Source organism: Cherax quadricarinatus, chromosome 12, assembly GCF_038502225.1.
Source record: "Cherax quadricarinatus isolate ZL_2023a chromosome 12, ASM3850222v1, whole genome shotgun sequence".
Lineage (NCBI taxonomy): Eukaryota > Metazoa > Arthropoda > Malacostraca > Decapoda > Parastacidae > Cherax > Cherax quadricarinatus.
This window is the reverse complement of record NC_091303.1, coordinates 25083800-25108617: the sequence shown is the minus strand read 5'-3', so window position 1 is coordinate 25108617 and position 24818 is coordinate 25083800. Positions and strand designations below refer to the sequence as shown.

The following is a 24818-nucleotide window of genomic DNA, read 5'->3' as shown; positions in this document are numbered from 1 at the left end:
AGAAGTTGCCTATTTCGAAGATTAAGGAAATGTGTGCAAAGTGGCTTGAAGTGCAAACCTTTATGGATGAAAATCACCCTCGCACAGCTATTGCAAGCCGTGCTGGTGACTATTACAATGACAATGTTGTGAACCACTTTAGACAAATCATAAAGGAACGGGAGGTACAGGCCTCTATGGACAGATATGTTGTGCGACAGAGGTCCAGTGACTCTCAAGTTGGTCCTAGTGGCATTAAAAGAAGAAGGGAAGTAACACCGGAAAAGGACTTGATACCTCAAGTCCTAATGGAAGGGGATTCCCCTTCTAAACATTAACAACTTCCACACACTCCCCTCCTCCCATCCCATCAATCATCACCAGATCTTCAATAAAGGTAAGTGTCAGTTTGTGTGTATTAAAATTAATATTTCATGTGGTAAAAATTTTTTTTTGTTCATACTTTGGGGTGTCTTGCACGGATTAATTTGATTTCTATTATTTCTTATGGGGAAAATTAATTCAGCTAACGATAATTTCAGCATACAGTGAGCTTTCAGGAACGGATTAATATCGTTAGCTGAGAGTCCACTGTACTCTGTGCACTTTGTACATTAGTATTAAGAAAAAAAATTATAAACGCAGATCCCTTCGTAATCATAAGTATGATCATCGTCAATAAAATCATTAGCTAGATTACCCCAATCAAGATTAGACAGGCATTCCCTAAGTCCATTAAAATCGGCAGAACGAAAATCAGGGACTTTTACCGTATTATCATTATTCTCGTGTTTCCAGTTAATGCTAAAAGTGATGGATTTGTGATCACTTGCACCAAGCTCTTCAGCGATCTCCAGATTATTTACGAGTGTTTCCTTATTTGACAAGATTAGGTCGAGCAAATTACTACCTCTGGTATGCTCTGTTACACACTGCTTCAGAAAACAGTCCTGAATCACTTCCATGAAGTCATTGGACTCCAGATTACCAGTCAAAGAAGTCCAGTCAGTTTAACTAAAGTTAAAATCCCCTACTATCACTACATTACTATGTCTAGAAGCAGCAATTTATATTTTCTTGTACATATAATGCAACTCCTCCCCCTTTCCATTATATCTATCCACATGGAACAACTTAAACCCTTGAATGTTACACTCAGCAGTCATATCCCGACTCTTTAACCCTTTGACTGTTTCAGGCCCCTCTCTGAAACTGTCATTCTATGTCGCCAAATATTCAAAAAAAAAAAAAAATTATTTTTTCCTAAAATTTTGTCCCAAAAAAGTCTCCCTCTATCGTGATCCAAGCCTGGAGGTCAGTATGTTACACCTAGAATTAGTTTTTCTTGATCTTCTACAAACTCTACCCAAACAGATTCTGTTACTAACCCATCTATTTTTATACCTGTTTTTACGCAGCAATTTATATTTTCTTGTACATATAATGCAACTCCTCCCCCTTTCCATTATATCTATCCACATGGAACAACTTAAACCCTTGAATGTTACACTCAGCAGTCATATCCCGACTCTTTAAATCATACCATGTTTCAGTTATTGCAGTGACATCAAAGTTCCCAGAACACGCTATCAAACATAATTCATTAATCTTATTTCTTGCACTTCGATTGTTAGCATAAAATACAGTCATATGTTTTTTCTTCAGCACATTTTTCCTATTCACTTTTGCTTTTACATAATTTCTGTAATTATCATTACCCAGTGTTGTGCCATGACTGTTATTATTAAGTTTCATAATATCAAAGCCTAAGTCAATGTATCCATACTCATTATTTTTAATTTTAAACCCTTACCTCTAACTAATCCTAGTTTAAAGTCTTAACAACACCCTCAATTGAGCTAGGAAGAAATCCCACACCTGCCCTGGATGAGTGAACCCCATCCCTGGCATACATATCATTTCGGCCATAGAAGTGGTTCCAGTTGTCAATCATTGGTACTGCATTATCCTTACAGTGTTTGTTCAGCCAACAATTAATACCAATTTCCCCGGACAACCATTCGTTTCCAACACCCTTTCTTGGCAAAATGCCACATATAACAAGGCGCCCCCCCTTCTTCCTAATTATGTCTGTTGCTGTCCTCACTTCTACGCTTCCCTACATCATTGCCTCCAGCACTGAGGCAGATAATCGGATTGATTTCATTACCATTCATGATGTTGTCAAGCCAGCTAACAATATCCTCCATCCCAGCCCCAGGAAAGCAAACCCTTTGTCTCCTACTCTTATCCTTCAAGCAGAAGGCCCTATCCATATACCTAACCTGGCTATCTCCAGCAGCAACAATGTTTTTACCTTCCTTGGTGTCATTCATCATGACGTTCCCAGTAGTCGACTCACATTCATCGGGTAGCACGGAGAATGCGTTCGATGTTTCCACAACAGTTTCCACAGCAGTGTCTTTCTTCTTTATCATTTCTACCTCTCCATTCATCTTCTTGATCTTCAACTTTGTTCCATGCTGTCCGGGAACTGCCCAGGTTCCCTTCTTGACCTGAGGACTCGCAACAGGAGGACTACTATAAATCCTCTTGTTTTCCTCCATCAAGCACCATATCTCTATCTTTGCTACCCTTAATTCCTCCTTAAGCTACTGGTAAAGTTGCTCAATGGAGGGCATCTTGGTTCAGTCCACAGAGAGTACATTAGACATGTCCTCACTGAGCTAAGTACAGGTCGCCACTCCAACTAAGTACAGGACGTCACCACTGAGCTAAGTACAGGTGTTAAGCTATTTTTCTATATGATTAGCTCAGTTTTCATATGTTTTCAAATTTTTTTCTTTACTTCGTGTGCCATGCACGTTAGCCGCCCCTAAGTTGCTATTTTGCACTACGGTTGTATTTTTTTGTCATTATGCATTGCATGCTGCAGGATTATTTTTATATAGTGCACACTTACCACACAGACCTATTCTCTCAAATGTAAGCCCAAATTTACCAGTCACAGCTTATCTGAGTGAGCTGAGCTCATGGCAACCGACAATGGCGTCAAAGCCACCTTATTTTTTTTGGACAATGTACAGTTTATGTGCTTTACACAACGTGAAGTATTTCTTTTATTCATTGGAATCATGGCTAGGGCTAAAAGTAAGCAGGTTATAAGAATAAATGGAGAAAAAGAAGTTGGAATGACTTGTGCAGCAAGTAGCACCACCAAACAGTAGCAGCAGGTTGGTGTTGCGATCCCGGAAATTTGAAATTATGCTAGCCGAAATTAGTGCCGGATTACTGATGGAACTGGATTACTGATTGCCGGATTAGTGATGGCCAACCTGTAATAACTCCTTGTGTGGTACTCGTAAAATTTTATCACACTACCTATATTCTTTATTTTGTTAGATTTTTTCCTCCCATTATCCATCTGTTATTAAATTTGCACAGTTTATCTAAGTAATCTTGTAAAGATTAAGAATTTTTAATAATTATTTTTAACAAGATATTTGCATCATCTGCAGACAGAATAATATGGTTTTCTGTTATGGTATGTCATTAATATAAATTATAAATATTATAGAGGCAAATACAGATCCTTCTGGTGCTCCACTAGTATCATTTCCTTAAGAGGACATTTTCCCTGTTATCACTTTGCATTTTCCTCTCAGTGTCTCTCATTCATTTTAACCCTTAAACTGCCCACACGTAGATATACATTCACGTGCGGAGGGCTCCAAATGTAGATCAACATTTTATTTTTCATTCCTTCAAATTTGGTGCGATAGGCCTGAGTCGCCTAGACATGAAAGAATGAGTCTATGCACTCAGTGTGCGCACTATGAAAAAAATCGGGGACCACTTAGTACCTTGTGAGAGCACCAGTTCAACTGAGCGCCAACTAGAGCAAATAGTGTGGCAAACACCAGTGATTCACTGATGTCATGTCATATTAACACTCACATTTTAAGAGGAAAGTAAAAATAGGTTAGGTAAATGCATGAGTGGGTGTGGGTGGGTGTGAGTTGGACCTGACTAGCTTGTGCTACTGCATTAGATCTCATGCTCCTTCTTTCAGTGGATGTGACCTGACTAGGTGGGTCATTAGTCTAAGCTGGGGGGTGACATGGACCTGCTTTGCATGGGCCAGTAGGCCTGCTGCAGTGTTCCTTCTTTCTTATGTTCTTATGTATCGGCTGGCTAGCTGGTTTGTTTTGGCTGTCTCTGTCGGTATCTGTCTATATCTCTGTCTATCTGTCTATATCTTTGTCTATATCACTGTCTATTTGTATCTGTGTCTATATCTCTGTGTCTCACATGTACTCATAAGTACAGTTATTATACATAATGTAAATTACCTAGGATAACCCAAAAATTCCAGGCCAAGGGCTATACAGTGTTTCTAAATTTTTTTTTTTTTTTTTTTCAACAAGTCGGCCGTCTCCCACCGAGGCAGGGTGACCCAAAAAGAAAGAAAATCCCCAAAAAGAAAATACTTTCATCATCATTCAGTGTTTCTAAATGTAAGACATAAATAAACATGAGGCAAATAATAGCAGTGTCACTTGCTCAGCAATCAGGGAGCGGCCCATACACCACAAACCAACAGGTTTACTAGCCGCTCCTTGAGACAGAGACAAGCAGATGGAAAGACAGACACACACAGGCAGACAGAAAGATAGATAAGCAGAACTGGACAGACAGATAAGCAGAGCTAGGCAGATAGATAGATGTACAGATAGACAGACAGACAGACAGACATACAGAGACATGTTTGTGTGCAAGAGTAAAAACATATAAAGACAAGGTTACCCCTCCAGCAGCTCACATTCATCAAATGTCACTTGTTATCTGACGATTGTCACAACACCATTATTCAAGGAGTTCATATTATACTCCAGGCACACACAGATGACAGAAAGACAGATAAGCTGAACTGGACAGACAGATAAGCAGAGCTAGGCAGACAGACAGATAGACAGGCAGATGTACAGATAAACAGACAGATGTACAGATAGACAGAAAAATGTAGAGATAGACAGACAGGCAGACAGATAGACTTACAGACATACAAAGACATGCTTGTGTGCAAGAGTAAAAACATATAAAGGCAAGGTTCCCTCCAGCAGGGTACATTCTGAGCCTTGTCAAAACACCATGCTTCAAGGAGTTTCATACTCCAGCATGTCTAAAACATTGCTATAAATACTTTGTATATATTTCTAGACAATAGTAAATGACCAAGGCAGGTGAAAATGTTCACCTGTCAGTGTGATTGTTACAATTTGAGTACTATTTCAGTACATAATATTAATGTCAGAACAAAGATTGGTTATGAAATCACAAGAACTATTATAAATTGTAATTATCAGAACATAAAAATTATATAAATTAAAATAAAAATGAGGAAAAAAGGTAAATCAGCAACACTTCTGCAAGCAGCAGGACTGGATGTTGCCGTCAGGTGATCATCCAAAGCCAACTTCGTGGTCTTATAGCTCAGTAAGTACTGGTCCTAAAATTTTTTTTTTTTTTGGTCTTATACCACACAGAAAATAGCCCTCTTTAATGTAAAAACAAAAAATGATTTTTATATTTTTCAAAATATTCGGAGCGCCACGCAGGTGAACATAGATCTACATTTCGACAGTTTAAGGGTTAAAAAATTGTCCTCTTGTTTTGAGATTTTCAAATCAGTCTCTCATGGGAAACTTTTATCAAAAGTTATCTTAACATCTAGTTAAATACAATCTGCCATTCATATTTTTTGAACAATTTCTTTGACTCTCAAAATAGTTTTAAGAGATTTGATGTACAGTGGAACCTCGGTTTTTGTTTGCCCTGGTTTTCGTCGAATTCGATTTTCGACAACTTTTTTCGTCAAAATTTTGTCCCAGTTTTTGTTCATCGCTTTGGTTTTTGCCAGTTTGCCGTATTGAATGTGTCCACCTGCCCGCGCCCACACATTCTGAGTCAGTCTGGTTTTGATTCTCGTCGAGTGAGCATTGCCCTGCATGTTCATCCAAAACACTTCATAATAATCCTTTTTTTTTTGTGCTTGTTTATTGAGTGCAACTGCTAAATAAGCCACCATGGGGCCCAAGGAAGTTCCGAGTGCCAACCCTTTGATAAAGAAGGCAAGAAACATGATAGAATTCAAGAAAGAACTCGTAACAAAGTATGGGGTTGGATATGAGTGGCCAGGATGTGGAAGAGTTAACAAAAAAAGGCACAATACTGTGACTGGAACAATACACAAATAACCCACACATAGAAGAGAGGAGCTTACAACAACATTTCAGCCTGACTTGGACCATATACAAAGTCACAGTGTGACTTCGTAAATGGTCCAAGTTGGACCGAAATGCCATCCTAAGCTCCTCTCTTCTATGTGCGGGTTATTTGTGTATGTGGAAGAGTTGGTGGACGACCACAGGGAAGAGCTAACCACTGAAGAGTTGCAACACCTTCAGCTGGAACAGCAATAGATTGCAGCTGAGGAAATTGCTTCAGAGGAGGAGGAGGAGGAAAAGAGAGGAGAGAATGTGCTTTTGACATGTGTGCAAAGTAAAGTGAGTTGCAAAGTTTTATAGAGAAATATCACCCTAACAAAGCTGTTGCAGTCTGTGTCTGCATCATGTTCAATGGCAATGCCTTGTCCCATTTTAGGCAAATCTTAGAGATACCAGAAACAGACCTCTCTGGACAGATTTTTTGCGCAACAGGGATCCAGTGCTAGTAAAAGACAAAGAAGGGAAGTAACCCAGGATAGGGACTGGACACCTGAAGTCCCTGTAGACAAGGAATTCCCTTCCGACCAGTACCCTCTCCTCCTCCCTATCCCCTCCTCGCATCTTCCATATGCCAACAAGGGTCTTCAATAAAGGTAAAAGTGATATTAAATGTTCGTTTATCCATTTCATTAGTCCTTTATATTCATTTCTCATTTTTTCTGTATGTAAAACTATAGCTATTCTCTATAAAATGTATTTTTTGTTAATACTTTTGAGTGTCTGGAACAAATTAATTGGATTTACAATATTTCTTATGGGAAATATTGCTTCAGTTTTCGTTGAATTCGGTTTTCATCAGATTTTCTGGAACTAATTAATGACGAAAACCGAGGTTCCACCGTACAGGAATTTTCAGACTTAATAAAGAATTGTTTACTAGTTAACAGGCTGTTCCTCTCCAAGTGTGTTATTTGCTTTTCTCTAATGGCTTTTTTTAGTCTTTTTACAACAAAACTGTTACCTTTTTCAAATATTGTTATAGTGTATGTTATCTTCCATTTGCTTTTTTAAAACCCATGGGGCTATCTCATCTGGCCCAATTGCTTTTTTATCAGTATCCTGTAAAAGCTTCGGTAGATTGTCACATGCAGCATTCTCCATCTGACTTCATCCTATAAATACTCACGAACCTTCCACCCAGGTACAGTGGAACCTTGACTTACAAGTGTCCCAACTTACGAGTTTTTTGAGATACGAGCCATCCCTGGGTCGATTTTTTGCTGAGTTACCAGCCAGCTCCCCCCTCCCTCTTCCCCCTCAACCCAAAACCTGGACACCTCTCTTGTTTATCTATGATTTCATACTTTAATTCCATGGAAATCATTCTCTTTTTCTTCTCAGCAATAATAATAATGATAATAATATAATATGTAATATATTATTACACTCAAGTCACTCAATGAATCAGTCAAGTCATTCAGTCAGTCGGGTTACTCAGTAAGTCAGTCAAGTCATTCAGTCAGTCAAGTCACTCAGTAAGTCAGTCAAGTCATTCAGTCAGTCAAGTCACTCATGTCACTCAGTATGTCAGTCAAGTCACTCAGTCAGTCTTTCAGTCAGTCACACAAACTCATGTTAACCTCTTTTTCTGTGTACAAAGTAACACTTCAGTTACAGCTACAGGTTATCTCTTGTTTAATATCTTTGTTAATTCTAAGACTTAAGTGCTTATACCTCTTAGTGCCACTTTCAGTAACAATAGTATGGCTACTGGGTGTCATGATTGCTTGGCAGATAATTGACAAACACAGCTGCCTTGTAGCAGAGAAAGACTGAACACTTATGAATTAGGAATGTTGGGATGGTGGGGGGTGGTGTCGGGTAGTGGTAGGGGAGGGTGGGGTGATGCCTGGGAGTGGTAGGGGAGGGCTCCCCAACTGCTACACAACAAGGTGGCCTCTTGAGCAGAAGAGAATTTTTTTTCCTTCCCACAAACTGAACCATGTTAAATTAATTATATGACGTATTACATAAAATTGTGCAGCAGTTCTTCAGTGGCGGTCTACTGTATTATTATAATAACGATAGAGCTTCACTTTCCTAAATTAATAATAATAATAATTATAATAATAATAATAATAATAATCTTTCTTTCAACACACCGGCCGTATCCCACCGAGGCGGGGTGGCTCAAAAGGAAAAACGAAAGTTTCTCCTTTTACATTTAGTAATATATACAGGAGAAGAGGTTACTAGCTCCTTGCTCCCGGCATTTTAGTCGCCTCTTACAACACGCATGGCTTACGGAGGAAGAATTCTGTTCCACTTCCCCATGGAGGTAAGAGGAAATAAACAAGAACAAGAACTAGAAAGAAAATAGAAGAAAACCCAAAGTGGTGTGTATATATATGCTTGTACATGTATGTGTAGTGTGACCTAAGTGTAAGTAGAAGTAGCAAGACATACCTGAAATCTTGCATGTGTATGAGACAGATAAAAAAAGACACCAGCAATCTTACCATCGTGTAAAACAATTACAGGCTTCAGTTTTACAATCACTTGGCAGGACGGTAGTACCTCCCTGGGCGGTTGCTGTCTACCAACCTACTACCTAGAAATAATAATATTATTATTATTATTATTATTATTATTATTATTATTATAACAATAGAGCTTCAGTTCCCTAAATTAATAATAATAATTATAATAATGATAGAGTTTCAGTTCCCTAAATTAATAATAATAATAATGCATAATACATATGTAATAATAATTCAGATTGCTTGTGCTAGCTGGCACAGCTGGTAAGCAGTAAACATGTTTACATCCCTGTGGGGGGCAGTCCTCTCATGCTTGTTTGCATTTTTTACAGTCATTTGGCCAAATTTCTTTTTCTAACTGTGGGTCCTAGTGATCTACTGCAGTTAGCCTTAAAAATACTCCATTTTCTCTTACAGCAAGAATATGGGAAAATACTATAGTCAGATTGGTACAGAAATGGCTGACGCTTCTGCCGCTTCATCTGCCTCCACATTATGGCCTATTTTATTCATTCTAGAGTATATATCGTGTTTCTGTGCTACTTATGTTGTTTATTATGACATATTAGATGAATTGTGATAGATAAATAAGCCATATAGTTGATAATAGCACCATATTCAAGTATTTTTTTCTAGTCTCTCCAGAGTGCAGGAACGAATTAATGGCTTTTCAATTAATTTAAATGAGGAAAATTAATTTTATATACGAGTAAATTGAGTTACAAGCTAGCTCCTGGAACGGATCAAACTTGTAAGTCAAGGTTCCACTGTATATCTGTTTGTGACTTGATAAAGCCCACTGTGTGGGCGAAACGTTGTCAATAAAGGATCACATGTGTGTTTATATTTCCACTTTTTATAGTTATCTTGAAATACTCTAATTCACCGACATTTTTGGGTTTTGAATCTGCTTCATGTAAAAATATATTTTTTTTTCAACATCCTGAAACTTCCTATTTAGTACATCACACATTACCTCCTCCACTTAGTGATTTTACTTTTATCTTTCATTCTTTGTATTTTTTTTTTTAACAAACCAGCCATATCCTGCCAAGGCAGGGTGATCCCAAAATTTAGTAATTCTTTGTATTTTGTCTTCATTATTTAGTTCACATTTTACAAATCTGAATAAAAGATTTGGTTCCATCTTGCTGTTTTCTGCTAGGGTATTTCCTTTTCAAGGTTTCTTTTTCCTTCCTTACATTTAGTGTATTCATTTTTGACTTATGTTTCTGATGAGTCTCTGGATTGGCTTGCTTCCTATATGGTTCCAAATTCTTTTTATTTATTATTCACAACTCTCCAGAACCTTCCATTACTTTATTCTTTAACATTTTTTCTTTTACCCATTTTGGGAATAAACTTTTTAAATCTTATTTCATAAAAGTTAAATAACTCTTTCTCTTAATCTTTTATACTATTTAACTTCTCAAAAACACTGCCTTAAAGCATTATTTTTTTATTATAATTTATTTATTCCTGTGTGTGTGTTTCGTTTTCCTCTACTAAGTTATATTTATCTTCATTAGTACATGATCACCATTTCCTAAGTGTTTAATAGTTTGTGTTGAAAATTCCTTCCTTTGTTCCAGTGACTACCAGGTGAAGAATTGACTATATTCTTTCACTTGTCACTTCATTTATATTTTGTTATATCAAAAACCTGTCATTACATTAAAAGATTGATTTACCATTTATTTGGAGTTCTGGATTATACCTGGAAAGGGTTTCGGGGGTTAACACCGTCGCGGCACAGTCTGAGACCAGGCCTCATAGTGGATCAAGGTCAGATCAACCAGGCTGTTACTGCTGGCCACACACAAACTGACATACGAACCACAGCCTGGCTAATCACATACTGACTTTAGGTGCCTGTCCAGTGCCTTCTTGAAGACAGCCAGGGGTCTATTAGTGATCTCCCTTATGTATGCTGAGAGGCAGTTGAAGAGTATTGGGCCCCTGACACTTGTTGTGTTGTCTCTTATTTTACATGTGGTGCCCCTACTTTTCACTGGGGGAATGTTACATCTCCTGCTGAGTCTTTTGCTTTCATAAGGAGTGATTTTCGTGTGCATGTTTGGTACTAATCCCTCTAGGATTTTCCAGGTGTATATTATCATATATCTTTCTTGCCTGCATTCCAGGGAATACAAATCAAGGGACTTCAACCATTCCCAGTATTTTAGGTGCTTGATGGTACTTAGGTGTGCTGTGAAAGTTCTCTGTACACTTTCCAGGTCAGCAATTTCCCCTGTCTTGAGGGCAGTTAGTGTACAGCAGTATTCCAGCTAGAGAGAACAAGTGATTTGAAGAGAATCATCGTGGGTTTGGCGTCTCTAGTTTTGAAGGTTCTCATTAACCATCCTATGATTTTTCTAGCAGATGACGTAGATACATTGTTGCAGTCTTTGAAGGCAAGATCCTCTGACATCATCACTCCCAGGTCCTTCACATTAGTTTTTCACTCTATTGTGTGGTTAGAATTTGTTGTATACCCTGATAGTCTAAATTTCTTCAGGTTTTCCATATCTGAGTAGTTGAAATTTCTCTTCATTGAACTTCATATTGTTTTCAGCAGCCCATTTGAAGATTTGGTTGATGTCCACTTGGAGTCTTGCAGTGTCTTCAATGGAGGACACTGCTAGGACAGAGATGTAAGCTATGGCTTACATCTCTGTCTATGTCAGATGTAAGGTTGGGGAGTAGGATGGGAGCAAGTACTGTGCCTTGTGGAACAGAACTTTTCATTGTAGCTGCCTCAGACTTTACTCTGTTTACTATTACTCTTCATGTTCTATTTATTAGGAAGTTATGTATCCATCTATCAGCTTTTCCTGTTATTCCTTTATCATGCATTTTGTGCATTGTTACACCATGGTTGCACAGTGTAATAGCCCTGCTCCACTTGGGAAGTGGGGCTATGTCTTTTGTTTTTAGTGAGTGTGTGGGATAACCCCATGTCCATGCTTCCTCTCCATAGAATGCTGAAGGCATGTGACGGGCTTCTTGCAGTTCTTGATGAACACGGAGTTCCATGAGTCCAGGCCTGGGGTGGCATGCATGGGCATATCATTAACCCTTAAACTGTCCACACGTAGATCTACGTGCACATGTGTAGCGCTCTGAACATAGATCAACATTTTATTTTTCATTCCTTCAAATATGGCGCAATAGGCCTGAGTCGCCTAGACATGAGAGAATGGGTCTGCACACACTGTGTGCAGTATGAAAAAAATCTGGGACCACTTAGTACCTTGTGGGAGCACAATTTCAATTGATCGCCAACTAGAACAGATAACCTGGCAAATACCAGGGATTTACTGATGTCATGTCATATTAACACTCCCCTTTTAAGAGGAAAGTAAAAATAGGTTAGATAAATACATGAGTGGGTGTGAGTTGGACCTGACTAGCTTGTGCTACTAGGTCTGATGCCGTGCTCCTTCCTTCAGTGGATGTGACCTGACTAGGTGGGTCATTGGTCTAAACTGGGGGGGTGACATGGACCTGCCTTGCATGGGCCAGTAGGCTTGCTGCAGTGTTCCTTCTTTCTTATGTTCTTATGTAATCGGCAGGCTGGTTGGCTGGCTGGCTTTGGCTGTCTCTGTCTGTCTATATCTCTGTCTATCTGTCTGTATCTCTGTCTATATCTCTGTCTATCTCTGTCTATCTTTCACATGTACACATAAGTACAGGTATTATACATAGTGTAAATTACCTAGGATAACCCAAAAATTCCAGGCAAAGTGTTATACAGTGCTTGTAGATATAATAAGCATGACTGGCAAGTAATACACATTTTCACCTGCTCAGCAATCAAGGACTGGCTCATAAACCAAAAACCAACAGGTTTACCAGCTGCTCCCTGAGACAGAGACAAGCAGACACAGGCAGACAGAAAGACAGATAAGCAGAGCTAGACAGACAGACAGACAGACAGACAGACAGGCATACAGACAGACATGTTTGTATGCAACAGTGAAAACAAATAAAGCCAGGGTTCCCTGCAACAGCCCACATTCATCAAATGTCACTGGCTGTCACCAGTTATCTGACACTTGTCATAACACCATTCTTCTAGAAGTTTCATACTCCAGCATGTCTAAAACATTGCTGGGACCTATAAATACTTTGTCTATATTTCTAGACAATAGTAAATGACCAAGGCAGGTGAAAATGTTCACCTGTCGGTGTGATTGTGACTATTTGAGTACTATTTCAGTACCTAATATTAGTGTCAGAACAAAGATTGGCTATGAAATCACAAGAACTATTATAAATTGTAATTATCAGAACATAAAAATTATATAAATTAAAATAAAAACGAGAAAAAAAGGTATATTGGCAATACTTCTGCAAGCGGCAGGACTCGATGTTGCTTATCAGGTGAGCATCCAGCACCAACTTCATGGGCTTATATCTTAGTAAGTACTGGCCCTAATTTTTATTCCCATAACATTTATAAAAATGAGCTCTTCATTTAAAAAAAAAAAAAAAAAATTCAAAATACTATTCGGAGCGCTATGCAGATGAACATAGATCTACGTTTGAACAGTTTAAGGGTTAATTGCCTTTTTGAAGTCTTGTGTTGTTAGGATAATATCAGAGAATTTTTAAATGATCAAATTTTTGGTCTCGGTCATAAAAAATTCATTTAAGATTGTCACCCTTAGTCTGGTTAACTGCTCGCTGAACACCGAGTCATGTTGGGACTTTAGTATCTCACTCATTTTATTGTTGTCATCTGTGTAGGTCCCATCTCATCTAAGCAGGGGTCCAGTACTAGATGTTGTTTTCCCCTCTGATTTGGCATAAGAAAAGAAGTATTTTGGGTTTCTTTCAATTTCATTGATGGTTTTAAGTTCTTCCTGATTTTCTTGTCTCCTGTAAGATTCCTTAAGCTTAAGTTTGATATTTGCTTTTTCTCCGACCAGTCCCTCTCTTCTTATTTTAGATATATTGGTCCTTTTCCAGTCTCATAGGTTGCCCACTTTATTTCTTTATAGTTGAAATCAAATAATTTTATAACTTTATCATTTTAGTCACTATTCAGCATTACTTCTCTTATTATACTATGTAATACTCAGATATCTTGTTGAATTCTTCTCTCTTGCAAGTTTTTAGAAAATGTGTTGTATGCATTGACTACCATAATTTTCTCATTATTTTGGGTTCCTACCACTTAAATTTTTGTTTTTAGATTTTAATATAAGCCTGTATCATATTGCCAATTCTCTCTCTTCTTACTCACTTCGTCTCTTCTCTGTATTGAGTAATTTCCACCAAATAAAGCCTCATTTAAAATATGATTTTCAGTTTGTTTCAGTTAGACTCTGTGTTCGTATTGTACAGGCATATAGTATTTGTGTGCAGTATCATGTGCTCGTTTCCTTAAGAAACCATTTAACTGTATGGTATAGACTCGTAGGATTGAGACTGTTTGATAAGAGAGAGGGACAGGCACAAGGAAATTAGGTGGAAACTGAAATCTCAGATGAACCAGAGAGATGTTAGGAAATACTTCAACTTAATGGTTGGGGAAAAAGGAGAATGACTTGAAACAGTTTCAGGCATCAGTGATAGGACCCAGGAGACTGGGCAACAGCAATGCTGTATCAGGAGCTGAGACTTCACCCTAGTGAGCATAACTTGGTGAGTATATATTCACATTCACTAACTCACTTTTCTGTTTATAATTTTTCTTCTTTCTTTCAACACACTGGCCGTATCCCACCAAGGCAGGGTGGCCCAAAAAGAAAAACGAAAGTTTCTCTTTTTAAATTTAGTAATTTACACAGGAGAAGGGGTTACTAGCCCCTTGCTCCCCTGTTTATAATTATTCTAATTAATTGTACCTTGTCTTGTTTTTTTCCAGGTCGTGAAAATTTATTAGCATCACAGAACGAAGGTGTAGAGGGTCTGGCTCTGGACTGGGCTTCTGGAAATCTTTATTACATTGATAGTAGGAAAGGAACTCTGAATGTACTGTCCACAAAGAAGCCAGAATATAGAAGAGTCTTGCTTACAGACCTCAAGCGTCCCAGAGCCATTGTTGTGCATCCCAACAAAGGGTCAGTTTCTATAATATTAGGTACTTTTTCTGTAAATTTTCTTAATGACACCCTGTACAATTTAAATTCTTTGTGTTTATGAATTTCATAGAATCTTTCAAATTATACAAAACATTTTATACTAAATTATTTTTTTTTCATCAAACTGGCCATATCCCACCACGGCAGGTTGACCTAAAAAGAAAAACAAAAGTTGTTCTTTGTAGGTCACTCTTTTTAAGAAAAATTAAAGTTTTTGTTTTTAGGTCACCCTTAAAAAGAAAAACGAAAGTTTTTCTTTCTAAATTTACTAATGTATACAGGAGAAGGGTTTACTACCCCTTTGCTCCCGGCATTTTAGTCCCCTCTTATGACACGCATAGCTTACTTAGGAAGAATTCTGTTCCACTTCCCCCACAGAGATAAATAGAAGTAAACAAGAACAAGAACTAGTAGTAAGCTACTAAATGCTGTTTTATGAAGATAGTGAGGCTCAGGTTAACCCCTTCAGGGTCCAAGGCCAAAATCTGAAGTAGTGCTCCAGTGTCCAAGAAATTTTGAAAAAAAAAAAATTATTTTTTCTTATAGAATTAAAGAATATATTTTTGTGAAGGTAATAAGACAAAAATTTTTTTTCTGATCAGTACTTACCGAGATACAGTGGCGGGAAGTTGACCCAAAATGACCAGGTGGCGGCAACATCAGTGACTTCCGCAAAATCCCATTTTTTTATTTTACGCTTTTTATACTTTTTTCTTTTCTGCACTAATTTGTTTATCATTATTTTGCTTACAAAACTTGTTTACAAGTTTATTGTAAACAAACTTATGAAAATATTAGTGTGGTTATTGTGTTGAATACAACGGTACCATTATTTTTTTTTATTATCACACCGGCCGATTCCCACCAAGGCAGGGTGGCCCGAAAAAGAAAAACTTTCACCATCATTCACTCCATCACTGTCTTGCCAGAAGGGTGCTTTACACTACAGTTTTTAAACTGCAACATTAACACCCCTCCTTCAGAGTGCAGGCACTGTACTTCCCATCTCCAGGACTCAAGTCCGGCCTGCCGGTTTCCCTGAATCCCTTCATAAATGTTACTTTGCTCACACTCCAACAGCACGTCAAGTATTAAAAACCATTTGTCTCCATTCACTCCTATCAAACACGCTCACGCATGCCTGCTGGAAGTCCAAGCCCCTCGCACACAAAACCTCCTTTACCCCCTCCCTCCAACCCTTCCTAGGCCGACCCCTACCCCGCCTTCCTTCCACTACAGACTGATACACTCTTGAAGTCATTCTGTTTCGCTCCATTCTCTCTACATGTCCGAACCACCTCAACAACCCTTCCTCAGCCCTCTGGACAACAGTTTTGGTAATCCCGCACCTCCTCCTAACTTCCAAACTACGAATTCTCTGCATTATATTCACACCACACATTGCCCTCAGACATGACATCTCCACTGCCTCCAGCCTTCTCCTCGCTGCAACATTCATCACCCACGCTTCACACCCATATAAGAGCGTTGGTAAAACTATACTCTCATACATTCCCCTCTTTGCCTCCAAGGACAAAGTTCTTTGTCTCCACAGACTCCTAAGTGCACCACTCACTCTTTTTCCCTCATCAATTCTATGATTCACCTCATCTTTCATAGACCCATCTGCTGACACGTCCACTCCCAAATATCTGAATACGTTCACCTCCTCCATACTCTCTCCCTCCAATCTGATATTCAATCTTTCATCACCTAATCTTTTTGTTATCCTCATAACCTTACTCTTTCCTGTATTCACCTTTAATTTTCTTCTTTTGCACACCCTACCAAATTCATCCACCAATCTCTGCAACTTCTCTTCAGAATCTCCCAAGAGCACAGTGTCATCAGCAAAGAGCAGCTGTGACAACTCCCACTTTGTGTGTGATTCTTTATCTTTTAACTCCACGCCTCTTGCCACGACCCTCGCATTTACTTCTCTTACAACCCCATCTATAAATATATTAAACAACCACGGTGACATCACACATCCTTGTCTAAGGCCTACTTTTACTGGGAAAAAATTTCCCTCTTTCCTACATACTCTAACTTGAGCCTCACTATCCTCGTAAAAACTCTTCACTGCTTTCAGTAACCTACCTCCTACACCATACACTTGCAACATCTGCCACATTGCCCCCCTATCCACCCTGTCATACGCCTTTTCCAAATCCATAAATGCCACAAAGACCTCTTTAGCCTTATCTAAATACTGTTCACTTATATGTTTCACTGTAAACACCTGGTCCACACACCCCCTACCTTTCCTAAAGCCTCCTTGTTCATCTGCTATCCTATTCTCCGTCTTACTCTTAATTCTTTCAATTATAACTCTACCATACACTTTACCAGGTACACTCAACAGACTTATCCCCCTATAATTTTTGCACTCTCTTTTATCCCCTTTGCCTTTATACAAAGGAACTATGCATGCTCTCTGCCAATCCCTAGGTACCTTACCTTCTTCCATACATTTATTAAATAATTGCACCAACCACTCCAAAACTATATCCCCACCTGCTTTTAACATTTCTATCTTTATCCCATCAATCCCGGCTGCCTTACCCCCTTTCATTTTACCTACTGCCTCACGAACTTCCCCCACACTCACAACTGGCTCTTCCTCACTCCTACAAGATGTTATTCCTCCTTGCCCTATACACGAAATCACAGCTTCCCTATCTTCATCAACATTTAACAATTCCTCAAAATATTCCTTCCATCTTCCCAATACCTCTAACTCTCCATTTAATAACTCTCCTCTCCTATTTTTAACTGACAAATCCATTTGTTCTCTAGGCTTTCTTAACTTGTTAATCTCACTCCAAAACTTTTTCTTATTTTCAACAAAATTTGTTGATAACATCTCACCCACTCTCTCATTTGCTCTCTTTTTACATTGCTTCACCACTCTCTTAACTTCTCTCTTTTTCTCCATATACTCTTCCCTCCTTGCATCACTTCTACTTTGTAAAAACTTCTCATATGCTAACTTTTTCTCCCTTACTACTCTCTTTACATCATCATTCCACCAATCGCTCCTCTTCCCTCCTGCACCCACTTTCCTGTAACCACAAACTTCTGCTGAACACTCTAACACTACATTTTTAAACCTACCCCATACCTCTTCGACCCCATTGCCTATGCTCTCATTAGCCCATCTATCCTCCAATAGCTGTTTATATCTTACCCTAACTGCCTCCTCTTTTAGTTTATAAACCTTCACCTCTCTCTTCCCTGATGCTTCTATTCTCCTTGTATCCCATCTACCTTTTACTCTCAGTGTAGCTACCATTGTACCATATGGTACAATGGTGCCATAGGGTGCAATGGTACCATATGGTATAATGACACCATATGATACAACGGTACCATATGGTACAATGGCACATGATACAATGGTACCATATGATACAATGGTACCATTTGGTACAATGGTACCATATGATACAATGGTACCATATGGTACCATATGGCATAATGGTACCATATGATACAAGGGTACCATATGGTAAATTGTACCATACAGTACAATGATACCATATTGCAATTGTACCATATGGTACAATGCAATATGATGTAATGGTACCATATGGTACATTGTGACATACAGTACAATGATACCATATTGCAATTTTACCATATGGTACAATGGCACCATATGATACAATGGTACCATATGGCACAATATGGTACAATGGCACATGATACAATAGTACCATATGATACAATGGTACCATATGATACAATGGTGCCATATGGTACAATGGCATCATTTGGTACAATGGTACTATATGATGCAATGGTACCTTATGGTACCATATGGTGTAAAGGTACCATATGGTACCATATGATGCAATGGTACCTTATGGCACATTGTACCATACAGTACAATGATACCATATGGTTCATTGTACCATATGGTGCTATATGGTACTGTTGTATTCAACACAATAAACACACTAATATTTTCATTATTATTTTGTTTACAATAGTTGTTTACAACAAAAATATGCAAAAATGTAATATATTAGTAATGTTCTATTATACATTTACAAGTGTACAGGAACTTGACGCATTCCTTGAGGTGGATGACAAAGCACTTTGTCTCAGAAACTGGAGAGTCAGTAGCTAGCTTGAGTCGCCACTCACTCAGTCTTGGCTAGTGTCTCATTCCACCAACACCTATTGACCATATGGTACACGGTATCATATGTTACAGGGTACCATATGGTACATTGTACTATATGGTATAGGGTACCATGCAGTACAGGATAACATATGATGCAGGGTACCATATGGTGCAGGGTACCATATGGCACAGGGTACCATATGGCACAGGGTACCATATGGCACAGGGTACCATATGGTACAGAGTACCATACAGTACAGGACACCATATGGTACAGATACAGGGATAACTATGGAAATAAGTCACCCTGACTTTCTTGGGTTATCCAAGGATTTTATACATATGCTGCTATGTATGATAATCTATGTAATTGCATTTCTGTACACCTGAATAAACTTACTCAAGTGCATGTGGCATCATAAGTAAGTTTATTTAGTTATTCACAAATAAAGTTACATAGAATATCATACTTAGCAGCATATGTTTGGAGAACCTAGGATAACCCAAAAAAGTCAGACAGGCTTATTTCCATTAGGGTCCCTGTACCCTGTACCATATGGTATAATGTACAATATGGTACAATGTACTATATGGTACATTGTACCATATGGTACCACTCTACCATATGATACCATTGTACCATATGATACCATTGTTTGACATGGCACCATTGTACCATATGGTACCATTGTACCATATGGTACCATTGTACCACATGGCACATTGGTACCATATGGTTCAAAACCATAGAATTCGTCTTCATCTCCACTTCCATCAGTCTTAGAACTGTAAGTTGTGAAGAGGAGAGTCAGAATTCGCCCGGAGAGTGAGTGGGGAGTGAGAGCTTCCTTGCCGCCAGGCACAATGAACAAAGCTACTTTTCTGGCGTTCCCACAATGCCATGCGGGCGTCCAGATTTTTTCTATGGTGTGCACACTGACCACCCAGACCCATTCTCTCAGATGTAGGCCTACCAGCCTTCTCGAGCTAAATTTGACCCCGCTAGAATTTTGGCATAGATCTACGGTTTGGACCCTGAACGTAAAGCCGTAGATCTACGGGACGGACCCTGAAAGGGTTAAGGTGTGTAGGAGAGAGGGAGATTACTCCCTGGTAAAAGTAGGTCTTAGACAGGGATGTGTAATGTCACCATGGTTGTTTAATCCTTTTAGGGTCCAGAGGCCAAATTTCAAAGTGCGCACCAGCGTCCAAGAATTTTCAAAAAATAATTTTGTTATTTTTTCTTAGAGAATGGTAGAGAATCTTTTTCTGAAGGTAATAAAACAAAAAGTACAAAGTTTGATGGAAAATTGACAAAATTATGCTCTTGCGAATTTTGATGCGTCAGTGATATTTACACATCGGCAATATTGCTGACTTTGACTCCCATTTTAGGCCAATTACCGTATTCCAGTCGACCAAATTCTTAGCTATTTCACTAGTATTACTTCTATTCTATCGACTGAGCACAAGAAATTGCCAATTCAACTGTTTCAACTACAAAATAAAGTGATAGGAAATTTGTAATTTGGCCAATTTAGTGCAAAAATTCAAATATTCCAATTTCAAATAGGGTCCAGAATAAACAATGCAGGCATTCCTGGCACTAAACTAACATTTCCTACGTTCATTATTTACATTTTCAGGCTTTACAAATGGATTCCATTTTGATGTTTAATTCACATAATGAATTTTTATTCAAACCAAAAAATAGAAGATTTGCTGTCATGCAATATTGTAATAACTGTATAAATAATATCAGCACATTTGTGAACGTATATTTGACCTACCAGCTGGCGTGTATTAGACGTGTGAGGTCATTTGTTTACTCTTGAACATCAGCAAAAATTTAACTTCTGCTAATTTGAGCTCAGTTTCAAGCCATTTCCAGTACTAAAACCAGTCAAAATCATCTCTATTTCTGTAATATATCTCCCATTCTATCAAATGAGACCAAGAATTCGCAAACACAACTCAAAAAACATATGAAAAAACTGCAAAGTTGCTGTTTTAATCGAAAATTACGGTCTCGGTTACTTTTCTCTCATGCACTGTGTGCTGCAGGATTTGTTTTATGTGGTGCACACATACGACATAGATGTATTCTTTCATATCAAGGCCCAAATTTACCGCTCACAGCTTATCAGAGTGAGCTGAGCTCATAGTGTAGATCTACGGTTTGGACCCTCAATGTAAAGCCGTAAATCTACAGCACAGACCCTGAAAGGGTTAACCCTTTGACTGTTTCGGTCATATATATACGTCTTACAAGCCACTGTGTTTGATGTACATACACGTAAAAATTCTAGCGGCTTCAAATCAAGCAGGAGAAAGCTGGTAGGCCCACATGTGAGAGAATTGGTCTGTGTGGTCAGTGTGCACCATATAAAAAAAATCCTGCAGCACGCAGTGCATAATGAGAAAAAAAAACTCCGACCGTTTTTTTGGATTAAAACGCCGACTTTGTGGTGTATTTTTGTATAGTATTTATGGTTGTATTCTCATTTTCTTGGTCTCATTTGATAGAATGGAAAACATATTATAGAAATAGAGGTGATTTTGATTGGCTTTACTATGGAAAGAACCTTGAAATGGAGCTCAGAGTAGGGGAAATGTTTGATTTTTGCCGATGTTCAAAAGTAAACAAATGATGTTATTGTCCAATAAATGTCCAACTAGCCATTCTAATATGCAGTCATGAATGGGTTGACATTATTTATACAATTATTACAATATTGCAGTAGTCTGCATAACAGTAAATCTTCTGTTTTTTGTTTGAATAAAAATTCAAAATAGAAAGCAAGAGTAATATCAGAGGGGCCTGGAGACATGACTGATAAACAAAGAAAATGTTATTTTAGAGCCAGGAATGTCTGCATTGTTCATTCTGGACCCTATTTTGAAATTGGTATATTTTTTAATTTGAGTGAAATTGGCCAAATTGCAAATTTCTGACCACATTATTGGGTAGCTGAAATTGGTAAATGGGTAGTTTCTTATACTCAATCGATAGAACAAGTGGAGTTCTAAAGAATTAGCTATGAGTTTGGTCAACTGGAACAATGGAATTAACCGAAAGTATGGCTCAAAGTGGGCGAAATCGCCGATTCATAAATATCGCTGAGGTCGCTAACTTCACAAGAGCATAATTCCGTAAGTGTTCCATCAAATTTCATTCTTTTGGTGTCATTACCAGTGGGAAAAGATTCTCTTATCATTTCATGTTTTTTTTTTTTTTTTTTTGACACCAGAAGTCACCTCAGGATTTGGGGTTTCGACAGTCAAGGGGTTAATATATTTATAGATGGGGTTGTAAAAGAAGTAAGTGATAGGGTGTTGGGGAGAGGGGTGGGATTAAATTATGGGGCATCAAATACAAAATGGGAGTTGACACAGTTACTTTTTGCTGATGTTACTGTGCTTTTGGGAGATTCTTAAAAAAAAAGTTGCAAAGTTTAGTGGATGAGTTTCAGAGGGTGTGTAAAGGTAGTTTGGAAAGTGAACATGGATAAAAGTATAATGAGGGTATCAAACAATTTAGATAAAGAAAAATTGGACATCACATTGGAGAGAGGGAGTATGGAAAAAGTGAATGTTTTCAGATATTTGAGAGTTGACTTGTTAGCAGATGGGTTTGTGAAAGATGAGGTTAACCATAGAATTGATGGAGGAAAAATGGTGAGTGGTGCCTTGAGGTATCTGTGGAGACAAAAAACGTTATCTATGGAGGCAAAGAAAGGAATGTACGAAAGTATAGTGCTACCAACACTCTTATGTGGGTGCGAAGCTTGGGATGCAAATGCTGCAGCGAGGAGGCAGCTGGAGGCAGTGGAGATGTTGTGCCTAAGGGCAATGTGTGGTGTAAATATTATGCCTAGAATTCAGAGTGGAAATTAGGAGGAGATGTGGAGCTAATAAGAGTATTAGTCAGAGGGCTGAAGAGGGGTTGTTGAGGTGGTTTAGTCATTTAGAAAGAATGGAACAAAGTAGAATGACCTGAAGAGCATATAAATCTGTTGGGGAAGGAAGGCGGGGTAGGGGTCATCCTCGAAAAGGTTGGAGGGAGGAGGTAAATGAGGTTTTGTGAGTGAGGGGCTTGGACTTCCAGCAAGCATGCATGAGCCTGTTAGACAGGAGTGAATGGAGATGAATGGTTTTTGGGACCTGACGAGCTGTTGGAGTGTGAGCAGGGTATATTTTGTGAAGGGATTCAGTGAAACTGGTTAGCCAGACTTGAGTCCTGGAACTGGGAAGTAAAATGCCTGCACTTTAACCATTTCAGGGTTGGCAGACCCTCTCCCAGACCTATTCTCAGGGTCGGAAAATATTCGAAAAAAAAAAACGCTATTTTTTCTTGTGAAAAGATAGAATTTTTTTTCTAAACTTTATAGGCTAAAAAATATTTTTTGCCATCAATACTTAATGAGATATGGAGGCGTGAATTTGACAGAAAGTGAACCACGTACAGCAACATCGCCAACTGCCGGTCACCCGGTAATTGTTTATTTTGCTTTTTCTATTTTTTTCTATTATTATTTAATTTTTTTTTTTCAAGTAACTTTTATGGCCTGTGAGACCAATATGAGCACTATTTTGTAAGTTTTTTCTCTTTCTATACTATACAATAACTGCACAAACACTGTTGTCACTATATTGTTTACAAAACTTGTTTACACAAATGAACAATATAAAATGTTGTTTATTACTATTTTTCTATATTTTATATACACATATACAGTCACAGGACATGTTTCTAGAAGTTCTGCAGCCTGTGGAAGTCTTTGAAACATGGTGTCATGCACAATGGTGTTTTACACTCCTCACACATAAAATGAGTGTCTCTGCATTGTTGTGGGCGTTGTTTTGTATGTGCACAGACGTAACACCTCTTCTGAGCCTTTTTCTTGAAAGCAGTAGCAGGTAGTTTTGTTAGGAAGTGATCACCATGCTTCAGACGAGAAGGTAGTTGTTGATAATTTCGTGGGCGGTTTTCTATTGCAGGTGCTGTTCCTTGGTACTTGATTATTATTTGTCTGATGACAGACAAACAAAATTCACCATATGGTGGTTTGTTTCTGGTCCTCATCTTATACATATTATAAGAATCGAGCATGGAAATGTCCAGAATATGGAAAAAGAGTTTTGCGTACCATTTATAACTCTTGCGAACACAATCAGCAAACCCAATCTGCATGTCACATTTGTCCACTGAATGCATATTGAGGGTGTAATCAATCACAGCTGCAGGTTTTAGAATGGGTTCATTGCTCTCTGCCAGTGTCTGCCATTTTGTTAGGGTGAACTGATGACAACAGTCTGATATCTCGTTTGTCATGCCACCGAAATGCCATGATGTTATTGGCAGCAAATGCCTGCACCTCACCTCTACGAGTGCCAGCGTTGAACCTGGGCATATGTTTATGATTTCCACGCAGTGTGCCACACACATCTGTCATGTTCACTCGCAAGAAATCACTGAATAAGGGGCTTGTGTACCAGTTATCAGTATATAATATATGCCCCTTACCAAGATATGGTTCCATCATTGTTCTAACCACATCACCTGGAGTTTACCTGGAGAGGGTTTCGGGGGTCAACGCCCCCGCGGCTCGGTCTGAGACCAGGCCTCATGGTGGATCAGGGTCTGATCAACCAGGCTGTTACTGCTGGCCGCACGCAAGCTGACGTATGAACCACAGCCCGGTTGGTCAAGTACTGACTTTAGGTGCCTGTCCAGTGCCTTCTTAAAGACAGCCAGGGGTCTATTGGTAATCCCCCTCATGTATGCTGGGAGGCAGTTGAACAGTACGTACACAACAAGTATTGAGGAATCCCCAAGTTTCAATTGTAAATACCAATTCAGATCCTCCTCAACCATGGCATGTGT

General features: G+C 38.6%; 1 protein-coding gene across 2 annotated transcripts in view; it reads left to right on the top strand.

The window, feature by feature from the left end:
• mgl (low-density lipoprotein receptor-related protein megalin) overlaps nucleotides 1–24818 on the top strand; it is a 611193-nt gene that overhangs the window by 115237 nt on the left and 471138 nt on the right. For both annotated transcript variants that reach the window (XM_070084278.1, XM_070084279.1), the window contains exon 13: nucleotides 14583–14778. In XM_070084278.1, the coding sequence (XP_069940379.1) occupies nucleotides 14583–14778 (196 nt within the window). The remainder of the gene's footprint in view (nucleotides 1–14582; nucleotides 14779–24818) is intronic.